The 17,855-nt window shown below is 37.1% G+C and overlaps 3 protein-coding genes across 4 annotated transcripts in view; 2 read left to right on the forward strand and 1 right to left on the reverse strand.

Annotated features, from left to right (window-relative positions):
* The window catches only part of LOC107714493 (glycosyltransferase 8 domain-containing protein 1), a 5,616-nt gene extending 2,480 nt beyond the window's left edge, over positions 1-3,136 (forward strand). Inside the window, exons 4-10 of one of the 2 annotated variants that reach the window (XM_016520342.1) lie at positions 249-462; positions 546-654; positions 751-835; positions 1,749-1,861; positions 2,213-2,379; positions 2,545-2,657; positions 2,745-3,136. In XM_016520342.1, the coding sequence (XP_016375828.1) occupies positions 249-462; positions 546-654; positions 751-835; positions 1,749-1,861; positions 2,213-2,379; positions 2,545-2,657; positions 2,745-2,929 (986 nt within the window). In that variant the 3' untranslated portion in view covers positions 2,930-3,136. The remainder of the gene's footprint in view (positions 1-248; positions 463-545; positions 655-750; positions 836-1,748; positions 1,862-2,212; positions 2,380-2,544; positions 2,658-2,744) is intronic. The other variant, XM_016520343.1, reaches the window with a different exon arrangement.
* Positions 3,137-3,212: 76 nt separating this feature from the next.
* Positions 3,213-13,585, reverse strand: gnl3 (G protein nucleolar 3). The gene is made up of 15 exons (XM_016520341.1): positions 13,496-13,585; positions 13,277-13,335; positions 11,187-11,327; positions 10,900-11,019; positions 10,738-10,818; positions 10,494-10,629; positions 10,302-10,405; positions 9,407-9,551; positions 9,172-9,259; positions 8,817-8,994; positions 7,183-7,325; positions 6,946-7,082; positions 6,676-6,833; positions 3,973-4,039; positions 3,213-3,869 (listed from the first exon to the last, which is right to left on the reverse strand). The coding sequence occupies exons 1-15, from the start codon at positions 13,506-13,508 to the stop codon at positions 3,766-3,768; spliced, it is 1,674 nt and encodes a 557-aa protein (XP_016375827.1). The 5' UTR covers positions 13,509-13,585; the 3' UTR covers positions 3,213-3,765.
* Positions 13,586-13,640: 55 nt separating this feature from the next.
* Positions 13,641-17,855, forward strand: part of LOC107714479 (protein polybromo-1-like) — a 24,182-nt gene continuing 19,967 nt past the window's right edge. The window contains exons 1-7 of the mRNA XM_016520323.1: positions 13,641-13,710; positions 15,487-15,634; positions 15,844-15,941; positions 16,061-16,208; positions 16,453-16,599; positions 16,735-16,845; positions 16,929-16,997. Coding sequence (XP_016375809.1) covers positions 15,497-15,634; positions 15,844-15,941; positions 16,061-16,208; positions 16,453-16,599; positions 16,735-16,845; positions 16,929-16,997 — 711 coding nt within the window. The 5' untranslated portion in view covers positions 13,641-13,710; positions 15,487-15,496. The remainder of the gene's footprint in view (positions 13,711-15,486; positions 15,635-15,843; positions 15,942-16,060; positions 16,209-16,452; positions 16,600-16,734; positions 16,846-16,928; positions 16,998-17,855) is intronic.

A 17,855-nucleotide genomic window follows, 5' to 3' on the forward strand; every position in this document is an offset into this window, starting at 1 on the left:
TTTTTTTATTTGTTCTTATTTTATTACTGACTTTTTACTTGTGTTTTTTTATGAAAATAAAACTTTGCGTTGAAGAAAAGTAGATGTTTGTTTGTATATGCTGTCAATTATAGTTCTTAGAAAGAAAATCTGAATCGGCAAAAATCGGTATCGGCAGATCACACTAACAAAAAAATCGGAAATCGGAATCGGCCAAGAAAATCGGTGCATCTCTAATGAAAAGTCACACCTCACTGCTTTTCCTTTAGCAGACACCGTGCCTGGGATGGTCCTGCCCTTTGAGATAGACTTCCTGTCGGATCATAAGGTCATCAGGACAGGAGATGAGATCCCTGTGGTCATCACCGCTCCAGAGGAGAGACTGGGAGCTGCCGTCACCGCCATGAACAGCATCTACCGCAATAGCAAAGCCAATGTAGTATTCAATATAGTGACACTAAACGAGTCGGTGGTCCATCTTAGGTACACCTTGTATTGCATTACAGCGGTTTATTAAACAATATTATGTTGCATTACATGTAATATATGATTATTTCTCATTCCAGAACATGGTTGAGTAAGACTGACATGAAACACAAAATTATCATCTTTGATCCGAAGATCCTCACAGGAAAGATTTCGAATGATCCTCAGAAGGTGGAGGCAGTGAAGCCGGTAATCAATTGCAAGCGCTTGTATTTCTAAGTAGTGTTTGGAGTTGTGAAAATGGAAAATGTGTATCATAACTATGTGTGTATCTTATTTTTCCAGTTGAACTTTGCCAGATTCTTCTTGCCAGTTTTCTTGCCGGATACAGAGAAAGTTATTTACCTGGATGATGACGTAATTGTACAAGGTGAAGTGCATGGTTTTATAGTTTGTATTTTTTACGAACCCCAAAATTCTCAATCAATTGGGGCATAACCAATTTTCTGTCCAATTAAATAGTCTCTAAAATAACAAAACCATGTTTCCTTGCCTTAATATTTTTAATGTGTTTTTTGACACATTTGTGGAGTCATAAATTAGTAATTATTTAATTAGGCAGTGGTTCAACCCTTTTGTCCTCTAGACCCACATATTCACAACAATATTCAAAGGCCCTATCACTGCAACATTTAGAGGAATTAGGATTGCTCATAGATTAAGAGATTTCAAATAATATATAATTTAATTAAAGATTTCCAGAAGTTTGGGGCTGGATTATAATAATAAATATCTAGATTCTAAGAAAAATACAAGTAAGAAATATCTGAAATAAGAAAGAAATATCTAGATTTGTAGTACTTTTATTTTATTTGAAAGCGTTTTTGTTCCGTTTCAAAACATTTTAAGTTAATTTGAGCCTCCCTTGGAATTTTGCTAAGATTTAAAAATACAGCTATATTATATTAAACAGAATAGTTATTTGTGGTGTATTTTAAACAGTACATTATTATGAATAGTACATTTATCAAATGGCCTTATTACATTAATTCAGCAAGTGATGTCCAGTTATATTGGTAAATAAAATAGTTATTTGGTATATAAAAAGAAAATATAAAATTACTGCTGTAATTGCCAGTTAATTTGTCACACTAGAAATAAAATGTAAAGTTCATTGTATTGTATTACATGTAGTAGACCATCTGCATAATTAACGCATATAGAAAATCTGCTTACTGTGGAAGTATGCATACTGTATGCTGCAAAAATAGTAATAGCGTGATACTGTGCAGTAAAAACAGTAAGTTACAGTAGCGCTGATTGCAATCTTTTCTCTGGTTCAGGGGACATTCGGGAGCTTTTCGACACCAGTGTTAAGTTGGGACATGCGGCAGCTTTCTCAGAGGACTGTGACTCTGCGTCCTCTAAAGGCATCGTCAGAGGAGCTGGAAATCAGGTATGATTGTACTGTACTGATTTCATCCGACTGTATTCCAGAATTCACACTGTGCATAGAACTTCAAAATATTAGGGCTGACGAAGATCAATGGAGAAAAGTGAAAATACAGAATAGGATGTTTTTTTAGGACTCCTTTATTATTCAAATACAGCCATATGTATAAACCCATTTTAACCAATTTATTTTCTATATTGTTGCGATTATATACCGTCACTGCGGTATGAAATTATTCATAAGAATTTGGTCGTACCGCTCGTAGCCCCATTTCAAAGAAAGTTTTCAGAACATGTAATACATACCTATTTGATATATTTACATGGTTTTGCATATTTCTTTTACATGCTGCAGAACAGCTATATTGGTTTTCTGGACTTCAAAAAAGAAGCGATCAAGAAGCTTGGAATGAGAGCGAACACTTGCTCATTTAATCCTGGAGTCTTTGTGGCCAATTTAACCGAGTGGAAGCAGCAGAATATCACCAGCCAGCTTGAGTTCTGGATGGAGCGCAATGCCAAGTTAGTTTGTGTTCTGCTGTATTATGTTACTGGAAACTACAACAATCATTACAAAAATGTTAAAGATAGCTACCGTCAAATCTGTTGCCAGTTCTAACCCTCTTTAATCAAATTTTAGGTGCCTTTGAGGGCTGTTAATGGTTTTGTGGGGTTGTTTTGTTTTAGGGAGGACCTTTACAGTAAGACTTTAGCAGACAGCATCACAACGCCGCCTATGCTTATTGTATTCTACAAGCACCACTCGGACATTGATCCAATGTGGCACGTCCGACACCTCGGTAAGGAAATGCTGTGGTTCATAAATGTAAAACGCCTTCGTAAATCTCTTAGCAACCAACATTTTTTTTATTCGTTTACATTTCTAGGGGTGACAGGAGCTGGGAATCGGTATTCACCTCAGTTTGTGAAGGCTGCCAAACTTCTCCATTGGAACGGACATTATAAGCCATGGGGAAGAGCCTCCTCTTTTTCTGACATTTGGGACAAATGGTACATTCCAGATCCCACAGGTAAATTCCACCCAATCCGGAGACCCGCTGAGGAAAAATAAACCCTGGTTTGGGCTACATGAAAAAAGAAGGGGGAGGGGGGGTGGACTCTGAGGCAGATATTTGACTTTGTTTGGGGATGTTTAAAGGATGTCTGGATGCAAAATATGGGGCCTTCATGAAATCTAAGAGTACCCAAGTAACTGGGACCAACATTGGAACAGAACAACAGCCAATTTGCAACATTCGACACCAATGCACTACCTCAGCATTCACTGTCTAAATCTAAAGTAATAACACTAAACCATTTATGGTACAACTTTAAAATCTTCATTTTGTATGTTGCATCCATACAAGTGTCTAGATTTTTTTTAACAAGCGGTATGATCCCAAATACTGTTGGGTGAAATTATGGACCCACTCTTTTTGTTCTTCTTATTTTTGAAATGTACATTTAATTATAAAGTATTTTAGACTGCTTTAGGGCTTGAGACAAAAACCTGTGACAATTAAAATTTCAGAATTTCTGTTTTTGACACTACAGGAACCACTTTCCCCTTGTGTTGTGTTCGCTGTTGTTACATTTCTATGGATGCATGTTTTTTTTTTCTCCACATATCAGCTGTTACTCAGCATTGTCCTCAACCCGAAGGGTAAAATATGCCAATTTGTACATAAAGGAAAAAAGTCTTCCAACAAAGTACTGAATAAAGCTCAGTATAAGTTTTGTATGCAATGTAAGCGTATTCAACTTTTATTTCGTCAACTAAATAATACATATTTTATGATGTATTAATACATACAGACATAGAGATCACACAGTATGCACTCCAACTGAGTGCGGTTTCACAATTCGATTCCTCTCAGTCCATATCAATCTGTACATACTGGTGAAATTTTACACAAAATCGGTGTTGAAGTCATATGCGTCGTCATTGTTATGCTGCACTGAAGTCAGGTCAATGTTGACAGGGACATAATTCACTTTTTTAGTTGGTTTGGCTACAGAAGACAAAAGGCAAAACAATTGAGATTGTCAGAAGACAGTTACATAAAAATAAAAATAAATCAGAGGAAGTTCATAGGTGTAGATCACAAAACAAACCTTTTTTCTTTTTTGTTGATTCTTGAATCTGTGTCACCACTGTGGAAACTTGAGTTTCAGCCTCAGGCTGAAAAACAAAGTGTGCCAATCAATATTCAACATCAGCCATTTACTGAAATAATGTGCTGGGAACAAAACAAGCTCTATAGACAGCAAAACACTGTAGACTTGTCACTCAGTTTGTAAAAAAAAAAAAAAGCTATTACCTTTACAGTTGGCATTAAATGAAAATTCACCCTATTTTGTAAATCCAATTTTTTAAATGATTGACCTCGTAAAGTTTAATCAAAATACCATAACTTGTTTTTCTGGTAAAAAACAACAGACTTCTCCAATCATTTAGTCCACTTAAACCTTGTCCCTCCACGATCGACTGCAAGCTGGCTTTCATTTTTGAGTGGAATGCCCACATCTCATAATCCAATCAACAACCAATGGACAGAAATAGTACCCATCCTATATTTCTTCTTTTTTGAAAATCTGTTTACTTTGATGTAGGTCACTCACAATACAAGGGAAAATATGTCACTTCTTCTGTACTTTAACGTAACACAATTACAATGAAAGACTTTGTGACAAGACATTCCAAATGGTTTGAAATGCAGAAACAATTTTTGTATCAGCATAATCATTTTATACACAAGTTCTGAATGAGGTTTACACATATATGCAAAATACAAGTCAAAGTTAAAAGGCTTACATAGACATTAGGGGCCAGTTTTTATAACAGCTTGCGCCAGCGCAACCATCTTTTCGTGTTAAAATAGTACTGTCAGGATTTACTAGAAGACACACCGTGAAGAATTAGCGCTGAAAAGGCGTGGTTATTTTTACCACTCATCTTATTGAATATGCATTTGTAGGAGTTTCCCTTTCAGACCCAAAATTTATGGGAGGAAGTGTATTAAAATGAATCACGCAACGAGATTTACCAACATTTGCACTCGTCAAATTACTGGTATTTGTGCTATAATTTAATGGCCAAAAAAAATCACGTCTTAAACTATTTTGCGCTTGCAATGGCTGCAATTATTGTTGCTAGGAGGAGACACCGCAGAGAAAAGAGGGCGTTAAGGGAGAGGATTTTCTTCCACATGTATTAATTTATTTTGAATGCCAGAAGAACATATTATTCGAACATTTCTTTTGCCAAGCCATGTTATTTTTAATTTGCTTCAGGAAATGAAAGACGACTTGGAACCCTCAACTAGGAGTCAAGCAATACCAGCTCTATCAAAACTGTTGCAACCCTTCATTTTTTGGCCTCCGGTTCTTTTCAGCATACTGTGGCTTCTTTATTTCTTTATTCGCGACTACGCTAATTTGCGCTTGGTACATTGTGTTGATCGATATGTAAAAATGTGTTGTGTCCGTGTTCTTTAATTTGTGCGTTGTTAGTAAATCACCCACAGAAATTTTCACGCTAATCTGTGCTGTTTTGGAATTGCACTCTCGCGCTAATTTGCCCCGTTTAGTAAAACTGGCCCCAATGCTGTCAAAATGGCTGAAAAACTCAATTCGAATTTTGCATTTAAATATTATTAACATTCAAATAATATTCAAATTTAAAAGGCATAATTTCAGTTAAGGGAAAAAAACCTTTTGTCTTCTCTCATGAGGGCACAAGAGGGAGTATCGAGCAAAATATTACTAATGCACGCTTATTAAAGCAATAAAACAGCATTATTATCTGTGACAAAAGTGCATAATGTTTATAAGTCAGCATAAACAGCATCATGTATGCATAGTGTAATACAAAGAGACAAAAGCCAATCACACAGAGTACTTTTTTATTTAAAAACATGAGATGCAGTGGGATGGAAAAAAAACCCCACCATAAAGTCTCAAGACATGTTTTTAAAAGTTGAATTTGAATTTTACATGGCTTCATAACATGCAGGCTTCATCTTGTGCAAGATGCGAGTGCAACAGTGATAGATGTCCCTCTACAAAAATATGTGTTCTGTGTGAATGGCTTGGTTTCAGTTTTGACGTAAACGAGATCTTCTCTGCATTGATGTTCTATTTTTCCGCATGATTTTAAATGAACATCACAGCAGCGCCGCATCTAGTGGCTTCAACTGGATAGGCTAACAAAAACATTAAAAAGCAACAACACTTACATCGTCATCGCATTTTGTGCGCCACTGATAAGGCAGCATTATGCACACCTAAAATTTAAATGTTTGGATTTTTTATTTTAAACTCGAACGGATATTCGAAATTCAAATTTTTATTTGACAGCCCTAGTGGACATGGAAAGAGTTGAACATATTGGATATAATTTAGCACATCAAACTAATCTCATGTCAGCATATTAAATGCCTTGTGGCTACACTTTTAAAACTGCGTGTTGAACATTTATCCAAATTGAATGCTATGGAGTATTGTAAACGCATTACTCTAAACATGAGTTTTACGTACTGCAACAAGCCAAAGTCATTTTCTGTAGTAATTAACAGCATGACCGATCTTAAGTCGCACTGAACTTTCAATGTGCATTCTGAGAAACAATGAAGTTGGTCTCAGATACGGTTTGTGAATATCAAATCTACTAGAGTTTCTGTCAGAGTGAGATCAGAGTTGGATTAGAAGGTCATCAAGGACTTATGTGAACAACAAACTCATCATTTCTCATTGTCTCTGATGACAGAAGTGTAAAGCATCATTACTGAATGATTCGTAGCCTCTCATAGGAAGTACCTCCTCTGTGTTGACGGTCCCATCCATCTTCTCGTCTGCTTCTGTTGGTGCTGTGATTGTTATGGTTTCTTTAGGTAGCTCACTGACATTCAGCACACCAGCGGTTGGGCCCCTTGCGTTAAAACTTATACTGCTCGCTAGGTTGGGGAATCGCACACCTGAGGACAGGTACACTGTTCAATTTCCACAACTTAAAATATCAAAACTGATCTGATTCGTTCAATAAACTGTAACCATTAGAAGATCAAATCATTCCAATCTGAGACGTACCTTTCTTAACATTTTCGTTGCCCTTCCTCACTACATCCATATCCAAACCTGACCTCAGTTCAGTCACGATGGCATCAGTGAGGTATGAGGGGAGGCCCTGGTGCTCCGGAGCTCTGCTGTGGTAACTCAGTTTTGGCCTAAAACAACATCACACAAAGCTTAGGAAGACGTTTACCAGTAACAGTGTTATTTCAGCATCATATTCTGAAGGTATGATGAACATCATCTGAAACTGACCCAGTCCAGTCGCTGAGGAATGTCATGGCTGCCAGCTCTGTGTTTGGAACGCCTCCTTTCTGCAGGAAGCCTCGTTTCTTGGCAAAGGTGGTCAAGAACTCTAAGGAGTTTCTGTAGTCTGGGACATTATACTGTAACATTATCTGAAAGAGACACATGAGAGAAGATCATCTTATTTATATGAGGTTAAAGAGAAATTAACCCCCTTAAAAATACAGTAAGCTGAAATACAAAAAGTATTTTCACTGTTATGAAATCCCCCTTAGTTTTAGAAGCTGCCCGATCAATTACATCACAAACCAGAATACCTGATGTCTTATACTGTGGACATAAGCGATGTTGATGCTTTCAAAATGATTCAATTCCAGCCATTTCCTTTGTAACCAATTCAGGAGAATATGAAATAGAGTTGGGCGATATGGCAAAAAAAAAAATCTATATATATATCAGTCAATATCAATAATTATGATAATTTTCAAATTTTTATTTCTTTAAGTTTAAAGGCAGATTTCTTCTATGTGAAAGTTGTAGAAATCAGACCGTTAATTGTGGTTTTAAACTACGCTTTATGGTCAGAGCATGACAGACACTTTACAATTTTTGAATTGCTTACACTTTTCCACTAATTTTTCCTTAAAAATATCTTAATATAAAAATTAATTTCTTAAGTTTCTGGATTTTCTAAAGAGGTATATTGTTTCAAATCTTGAAACAGGTTTGTGTTCCCTGACTTTGACGACTCATATCTTCAGCACCGTTGGCATTGCAGGCTGCAATATTAATAATAACATAACATTTTTTTTTCATTTCTTAGAAATGCACATCTGACAGCAGCTTGAGTTAGGATGCAGATGTAAATTCATGTGCATTATCAAAAACAGTAACATCTGTACAAATTGTCGCAACCTCATGGTTAAATTTCATTAGTCTGACTGTTTAAGTTTTATTAAAATTAACCACTGGTCTTCCAAAGTAGCATACATCTAGATCATGATAGCCACAGTTAAAACCACACATATAGCACCTCAAAACCATGATAAAAATATAACTATATGGTCTCTAGTTATTTGTATGAAAAACGGTACTAAATAAAATCAGTATAAATGCACAAATGCTATAGCTTAATAAAAAATAAAAAAATACTGTAATTATATTCCATTACTCATTTAATACATGTCTACATAAATAATATTATAAAATGTGATACGAATATCCCACATTTCTGCCACAATACCATGGTGTGGTTAGTGTTACTACAATAAATCCATAGTAAATAATGTAATTTGTAGATTGAAAAGCCTTCTGACTGTATGATTGCGCACAGTGTTTCTCAGCACTGTTTCGTTATCATTTATCGCCCAGCCCTAGTATGAAGCATGAGCGTTAATGCAAGACATTAGTTGAGTCCCAAATGACACACTTTACAATATACACTTCCATATTGTATAAGTCAATGGGGTCTCTATCAACTGTTTGCTTACCCTTATCTTCAAAATTTCTTCTTTTGTGTTCAGTAGAAGAAAGAAACTCATACGGGTTTGGAACAACACGAGGATGAGTAAATGACAGAATTTCCATTTTTGGGTGAACTAACAGACTTCAGTTTTGATGTCATGAGCAGTGGCGTTCCTTACATGCTGCTGATTGCACTGTTTCAGCAGAGTCCTGACCGCTTCCAGTGGACTCTCCTCCTTCTCCTCCACCTGCAGGCTCCTGAGGGCCATCACATCTCCTGGGTTACTGGAGGCCGCCACAATCCCTGGACTGTCAATCATCTTCAGCCTCTTAGTAATATGCACTTCCTGCTTACATCTGTATGGGGGAAAGAATGTTATTGAGGCTGTACCTCAATGCCCTGCGGCAGAAGCGCATTGTGGGATACGAAGCTCAGTGTTGGATTGATTGAAGACTTCATGCTTTGGTCAGTCCAATAGAGTTCATCATGCTTCAAATTCACATGTGCAAGGACACAAAATAGTCAGGCTTTACCTGGTCATTCCTCTCTGTACACCAACATGACACACTCGGACTTCCTTCAGACTATTGATGATGCTGCTCTTTCCGACATTAGGGAAACCTGAAGTCAAGACAACCGCAGATGGTTCAATATCAAAATTTTTTATAGAAATGCATAAGAGAGTAAAAATTATTTCAGAGTTGGATAATTTTTTTAGCAGTGCTTCATTAGGTTACTGTGGTCCATAAAAATGACAGGAAATCTTACCGACAACACCAACTTTAAGCATGGTCTCGGCATCCTTCTTGTTAGCCAAGTCAGTAAGCGTCTGTAGGAGACAGTCTCTTCCAAAACATGAAGCTGCTCTGCTGTGATCCAGAACTGCAGTAATTCCTCTCTGCTTTCTCTGTTGCTGTAAAATAGAGATTATGAGATGGCAATATCTGCCGATCTTTGAAATGCCGATCTTTTTGTTCTTGTTGTTTTTCCCCCTATACTAAAGCTTATTAAAAATGTAATCTTGGGTCATCAATCTGGCAGGGCCACCTCAGTAAACTGGCAATAAAAACTGTGAATCACGATACTGACATAATTGATGTTGCTGCTTACAAAAGTCAAGAAAACTACTTAGTTAACATTGGTAAATTATTCTAGATTGTGCAAATGTAGTTTGCTCATATACCAATATGTATTATTTTTATTGTATATGGGGTCAGTATGTTTTTTGTTCTCATGAAATTAATACTTTTCTTCAGCAATATACAAAACGTTCCATACTAAATGCTAAGAAGCCCAAGTTTTCAAATGTAAACTTTTTATGTTTTTTAAGCAGCAAATCAGCATATTAGATTAATTTCTGAAGGATCATGTGGCACTGAAGACTGGAAAATTCAGCTTTGCCATCACAGGAATAAATGACGTTAATGACGTAACTGATGACGTAAATGATGTTATTTATACTGTCACAATATTTAACTTCAGCACGGTTTTTAATTATTTCTGTTCAAATAAATGCCGCACTGGTGAGAATAAGAGACTCCTTTCAAAAACATACAATCTTACCGACCCGACTTGAACTTTTAAATAGTAGTATCTAATTGATTCTGGATACTAGATTCAATAATTTGGGAATGCGCTGCATTGTGGAACCACATAAACATACCACAGTTCTGTCCTGTATCTGCATTGATGCTTTGAAGAGAAAAGTAGGACACTCAGCTTCAAGATACTGGAGCCATTTCTCTACGTTATCTTTAGGAACAAGATCTAGAGAGTAAAAACCGACTTTAATAAGCATTTTCCATCTTGATAACTGGATGACATGAAGCGTAAGGCAATACAAACTGCTCTCTACCTATTTTGTTCAGTATGAACAAGAGTTTTTTCTTTCCCTCGTGTTTCAGGACGGTTTCCTCCAGCTGAGGACAGCGGCAGCCCAGAGGATCTCTGGCATCCAAAACCTCCACTATCACGTCAGATTCCTCAATCACCTGCACAAGAATTCAAACCTGGTCATGCTAGAGATTCATCACAGATTCAGGAGTATATTATTGTCAAGTGTTGGCCACATTATGCTGGATATCCGTTTGTCAACTTGCCTTGTTGAGCTCACAGCATTTGAATGTCTTAGCGCTTTTCTCTTTAATTAGTGCAGCCTTTGCTTCTTTAGCTTTCACCACCTGCAAATGAACAATAAAGTTAGCAGGGTAGCTACAGCCAGTGAGTCACTTCTATAGTAACCATTTCTCCACCTATCTTACTTTTTTAGCTTTCTTGGTTGCAGGTCCGTCTCCGGCACTCTCTGCTTCCTTCTCTTTTTTCCTCTTTGCAGCTCTTTCTTGCTGTTTTACAATCTTGTTTTGCTCTTTCAGAGTTTCAAGCTTTAAGAACAACACACAATGCATTTAGTGAGACGGCGTATGTTTCAGTAACATATATACCAAACACTGATAGCCAGTTATTAACTGTGAGGTCCATATGGAAAATGGAAAACTGCAGTTTGACTTCCAGGGTTTTGCGGTGTCTGTGGTTTTGGTGATGAGCATACCTCCTGTTTTCTCTGCTCAGCTTCTCGAAGCACTTCCTCTTTAAAAGGAGCACTGTTCGGTACTCCAATATCTTTCTTTGGTTTTCGGCTTATCCCTTTCTTCTTTGCCACTTTCCGTAATTTACGGTTATGCTCCCGAACCTTACAATGGAGAAAGAGAAGTGTGTAATAACAGCCAGAACAACAATAAATAAATAATTATATATTTAGATAGCCAAGGCATTATTTTTTAAGAGCACTTTAAAGACACACTACCATTAAAGAAGTCGAATACATCGCTCAAGGATGTATTCATTTGATCAATAATACTGTAATATTGTGAAATTGTTACAATTTTAAATAACTGTTTTAATTTGTGTTATTATGCCAGACTTTATCCTATGATGATAATTTGCTGCTTAAGAAACATGTATCATCATTATATTTGTGGAAAAAGTGATGCATTTTTTTCAGGGTTCTTTGATAAATATTCAGAAGAGCGGCATTTATTTGAAATATAAATCTTTTGTAACAATGCAGAAGTCTTTACTTCCACTTTTGATCAATTTAATGCATCCTTGCTGAAAAATAAATAAATAAAGTCTTGGGGAAAAAAAATAAAAATCTTACTGTCCCCAAAGTTTGCATGCTTGAGTACATAAGCGTAACAGTGTAAGACATGGATGCACAATATATCAAATCCACATTTGATAATTTATTTATATTACAGATATTTTAATAAACTGATATCATATGTTTAATTGTGCATGCACACTTATTTCCAAGTCCAATTTGTACAGTTAATTTACTTACAGTGTAATACAGTTACAGTAACAATTTACTAACACTGTTAAATGTAAACTATTGAATCTCAAATGATTTTATGCATACAGTACATCATAAAGCTGTAATGCCGTTTGTAGAATTAGAAATAATGAATTTTCCTATTTTATTTTTAATTTATTTAGGCAAAATAGTACTAAATTTTAATACTGACAACAATATGAAAATAATAATGTTGCCAATGACACCTTTTTGACCTATTAATATAACCCATAATTTTAACACTGGCACATCCCCAATAATAGACAAACACGAACCTATAACTTGCTATGAGTTTTTAGGTATCTTACAAAACAGTAACACATTGAAAAAGAAGAGCGGCATTTATTTGAAATATAAATCTTTTGTAACAATGCAGAAGTCTTTACTTCCACTTTTGATCAATTTAATGCATCCTTGCTGAAAAATAAATAAATAGTCTTGGGAAAAAAAAATAAAAATCTTACTGTCCCCAAAGTTTGCATGCTTGAGTACATAAGCATAACAATGTAAGACATGGATGCACAATATATCAAATCCACATTTGATAATTTATTTATATTACAGATATTTTAATAAACTGATATCATATGTTTAATTGTGCATGCACACTTATTTCCAAGTCCAATTTGTACAGTTAATTTACTTACAGTGTAATACAGTTACAGTAACAATTTACTAACACTGTTAAATGTAAACTATTGAATCTCAAATGATTTTATGCATACAGTACATCATAAAGCTGTAATGCCGTTTGTAGAATTAGAAATAATGAATTTTCCTATTTTATTTTTAATTTATTTAGGCAAAATAGTACTAAATTTTAATACTGACAACAATATGAAAATAATAATGTTGCCAATGACACCTTTTTGACCTATTAATATAACCCATAATTTTAACACTGGCACATCCCCAATAATAGACAAACACGAACCTATAACTTGCTATGAGTTTTTAGGTATCTTACAAAACAGTAACACATTGAAAAATGGAACATGGAAAAACTATCTAATAATACAGTTGGTGAAAATGGTTTTTTGCAGTATGAAAAGGGTAATGTATCACATTGGAACTTGGATACACAATACATAATACACACACACATATATATATATATATATTATTAGGTATTTGGTATTAACTAGCTAAACCTCCTATGTACAACGTGGAAACCCATGGTACTGTTTTCTTAGTGATATTAAACTGTAGTTTGCTGACCACAACCAGGTCGCAACCAAAGCCTCTATTCACTTACATATTGTGCATAAACAGTTAAAACCTCTTACCTTCTTTTGTATTTTGAAGCGTTTGGCGCATGATACGCGTTTGCTCGCCTTCTTCAACTCTACAAAACAGACACGTGGGTTTTTTTGTCAGTGTGTTTTACTACTTCTGATAGTTTATTACGTCCTTATAACGAGCAATTGGCAAATATAATGATTTCCGTTGTGTTTGTATGGTCAAAGCGTGTAAATAATGAGATTTGTTTGAGATTATATACTCACTAGGTCTCTTCATGTCTGTCGCTGCTCTAGCACGCGCTCCTCTCTCGCTCACAGCGCACCACGTGTCTCTATTCCTCACTTCCGCTTCCGCTTTCGCGCCGTAAAGGGTTAATTTTTTCCATCTCGGTTTTATTTAATAAATCAATCAGCCTCCGTGTTGAATGTGTGTGTCTGTCCTCAGACAGCTCTCAGAGACAGCTGATCAGACACGGACGGTAAGGCCTGCAGCTGGCGCGCTCTGTATATTGTCTGCCATGTCTGCTGCTCATGCTATAATAAACCGCGAGCATCATCACGCAGTGTTGCATGGCCCAGTGAGTGTGTGTGTGTGTGTGTGTGTGTGTGTGTCTTTGTTTTTATCCGCCTGTGCTGATGCATGTGTCACACAGCTCGTGTCTGCAGACACATAGCGGTCCCACCTTCATCATCGCACCATCATCATCATCGCCCTGCAAACCACTGATTCCTGCAGACACTGTTGAAGTGCAGTGGTTATCAGTCATCATGATAATAAATGCAGCTGATCATAGGTCCGCGCAGTGCCTCATAGCTGTACATGCTAATTATGTAATTACAGCGTAATAAAAATCAGGTTTGTGCAGAAGCGGTGTTTACATGCAGCTTCTTGTGTTGTTTTATTTCTGCACACTGTTTCAAAAGTGGATATCTTGAATATTTAGTTATACCACTAATGCTGTTAGTAAGCTGGCATTAACAAGCATTAGCGTACTTACTATAGTATTACTCTAACAGGATTACTGCTAAGTTACTGCTAATGTACCATTGTATAAAATACGTATTTACTTGATTTGAAAATGATTTCCTGTTGGACCCTAAGCATTTCCTCTAATATTCGTAGTTATAACGATCAGAAATGTCTTTAAATCAGTGTTAGAAGCTTTCAGAATATTTCTAGAATTTGGTTTATTTCAGTTTTATTCGTTTTTTTTGTGACCATGGCATGTAACCAGTGGTTTTGTTTTGTTTACGTATAATAATTGGAGTAATTATTGTTTTTAGGAGAATTATAGCTACCATAGCACATTTTGGTAAAAACGACACTGGTAAATAGGTGTCTAGGCATAATAATTATGTAGGTAAATCGTAATAAAAAAGTATTACTGTACTGTAGGATTACTCTAACAAGCTTACTGTTAATTCATGACAAAGGCAACAATAATCCATTAGTTAATGATTATGTTAAAAATTCATAATTTGAACATGTGTTTGTATTGGTTTACCCGTGATAGTTTCAACCTAAATATCAGTTACTATAATAATTGTTACTATTATGAACTATTTAGAAATCATATTTGATCTTAGCTAACAGTATTGGCTGAGATTACCACAATTGTATCTGTAACTGTACACTGTAAAATAATGATAGAATTGTAAAAGACTGTAACAATGCTGTAAAAAATTTTAATTGGTTAACACAAAGTTCCCTTACTGTATACAGTGAAAAACTATAATAGATCTAACCTTACAGTAAAACCATGTTAAGTATACAGTTTGTGGAAGTGAAAAAGAACAAGTCATCTCATAATTTACAGTGAAAAAGTCAAGCACTGATATTCCCAGAATTCCCTGCAACAGCTCAAATTTGACTGAATTTTATTTAAATAATCGTGGTAATAGTTTATGTTTTCAGTTATGTATATTAGGTTTTTAATGTTACAACACGTTGTTTAATTCATGTATCATGCATTGTTTTAGTGTTGTGTGTTACCATGATGGTGTTTAGTATTTGTTTATATGACACTGTGCACCTTCTACATTAGTATTTTCCCTCAGCTTGTAGAAAAGCTACTTGTGATGAACTTTGATTGTGATGCAGCTTTCTCTCTACCACCTGTGCTATTATGGAGGTTGTCAAAACATAGTTTAGTAGCAGGCCTTCAGCAGAAAAGGATTGTTGCATTTACCAATTTAAAATGTAATAATTTTATTTTGTATTTTGTTGAATTATTTTACGTTTATTCTATATGAAGGGCTTTTACAATGGGCTCAAAGCGACGGAGAGCCACTTCTCCATCCAGCAGTGTGAGCGGAGGAGATTTTGAGGACAGCCAGACCACATCCATACCTTCAACCAGTCGGAAGAGGAGAAGAACCACAAACATCCCTACTGTTGACCCCGTGAGTTCAATTGAGTTCATGCATTTAATGTCTCTGACATTAATAACTGCATATTGACTCATTTTTCCTCGTGTTTTATGCAGAAATGTAAGTTATATCATGGCTCTCCTGTTCCTGCTCTCACAGATCAAATGACTTCACAGTCTGCTTTAAGAAAACTGCAGATGTTACTTGTTCTAGTGTGTCATTCGGTAAGTTTTTCCTTACAGATTGCCGTGTGTCACGAGTTGTACAACACTATCAGAGACTATAAGGACGATCAGGGCAGGATGCTGTGTGAACTCTTCATCAGAGCACCAAAGAGAAGGTCAGTCACACATTAGAGATTTCTGGCCCTTAACCATTTATGCAGTTTGACAGCTTACTGTCAACTAAAACTTCAACCAAAACTCTATAATGGAGAACACAGATAATGCTTCTCTACAGGAACCAGCCGGATTACTATGATGTGGTGTCTCAGCCCATTGACATGATGAAAATCCAGCAGAAGCTGAAGATGGAGGAGTATGATGATGTTGAGCAGCTCACAGCTGATTTTCAGCTCTTATTCAACAATGCCAAGACATACTACAAAGTGTGTATTTATCTTATATTTAAAATATATTCTGTTTTAATTATTGCACCAATGAGATATTGGGTAACACTTTAGTATTATATGGACCAATTATCACTATTAACTAGTTGCTTATTAGCATGCCTATTATTAACTAAATGGCTGTTTATTACTAATGGACCTTGAAAGTTGAAATAAAGTGTGACCAGCTATTGATGTTACTTGTATAAAAAAATACACTTAAAACTTTTTTTTTTCTGCGCAGCCTGAGACTCCGGAGTTCAGAGCGGCTTGTAAACTGTGGGATCTGTATATTCGCACCAAAAATGAGTTTGTGCAGCGAGGGGACTATGATGAAGATGATGACGATGACGACTCACAGGAAAACCCTGGAGGGGCCACAGAGGAGGAGGTCAGAAGCCCCAGATCTTGTCTGTCTCAGTATTTTCCTACACCTCATGACTGGCCATCAGACATGCTTTGGAACTGTACTAATGTGTTTTAGATGTGTCCAGACAAATCATTCTGGTTTGTTTCGTTTTTACAGTTTATCTCGAGCCTTAAGGAAGTGCTTGGGCAGCTTCTGGATGCTGTGTTGACGTGCACAGAACATGGGCGTCTCATTAGTGAACTTTTCCAGAGACTTCCCTCTAAAGTGGTAGTTCTCTCAATTTCATTTCAGCACATGCACAAACATATCATATTGTTATTATTATTATTCATTTAAACATTCTTTTTCAGCAATATCCAGATTATTATGCTATTATTAAAGAACCAATAGATCTGAAGACCATTGCACAACGAATACAGGTATCTTGTTTTAGGCAGTTCAGGGGGCCATGGCCTCGACACCCCTCCCCCCCCCAAAAAAAATCCTTGAGGGAAATTTCGGGTTCAGAGGCCCTCCGTGGGCCTGACGTAGAAGCAGCGGCCCTCCCTGGGCTTGACTCGGGAACTGTGGCCCTCCCTGGGCTTAACGTGGGAACAGGAGCCCTCTCTGGGCTGGACGTGGGAACGGGAGCCTTCCCTGGGCTGAACGTGGGAACAGAAGCCCTCTCTGGGCTTGACTTGGGATACTAAGAACTAAACAAGGAAATCAATGGAACACACCTGAAATCACTGAACACAATCAACATGAGGGAGAAACTAGGTCACAGGGAGAACATGGAGCACGTGGGGGAGGAAAAACAAACACAAAACAGTCCATGGGCATGACATTACTCCCCCTCCTGGAAGGCGCATCCTGCGCCGTAACAATTCCACCGGGGATGGCGGAGCGGGCAGACTAGGGAGCCATGGTGGAACAGGCAGACTAGGGAGCCATGGCGGAGCAGGGAACTCAGGGTTGGAGAACAGGAACCCTCTCTGGGCTTGACTTGGGAACTGGAGCCCACTCTGGAGTGGACTCAGGGGCTGGAGCCGACTCTGGAGCAGACTCAGGGGCTGGAGCCGACACTGGAGCAGACTCAGGGGCTGGAGCCGACAATGGCCAGCGGGCTTGACAATGAAACGGCCGGTGGGCTTGACGTTGGAGCGGTTCTGGATCAGGGCCGTATGCTTTCCAGACACCGGAGGATCCCTTGGGAGGTCCACGGGGCGATGGTAATTGGCCCCGTGCCAGAACAGCGAGTTTATGGTGGCGTCGTCTAACGCCGTAGCCGCGGCAAT

The sequence above is a fragment of the Sinocyclocheilus rhinocerous genome, unplaced genomic scaffold (genome assembly GCF_001515625.1).
Source record: "Sinocyclocheilus rhinocerous isolate Xijiao unplaced genomic scaffold, SAMN03320098_v1.1 scaffold269, whole genome shotgun sequence".
In the NCBI taxonomy this organism is placed as follows: Eukaryota; Metazoa; Chordata; class Actinopteri; order Cypriniformes; family Cyprinidae; genus Sinocyclocheilus; species Sinocyclocheilus rhinocerous.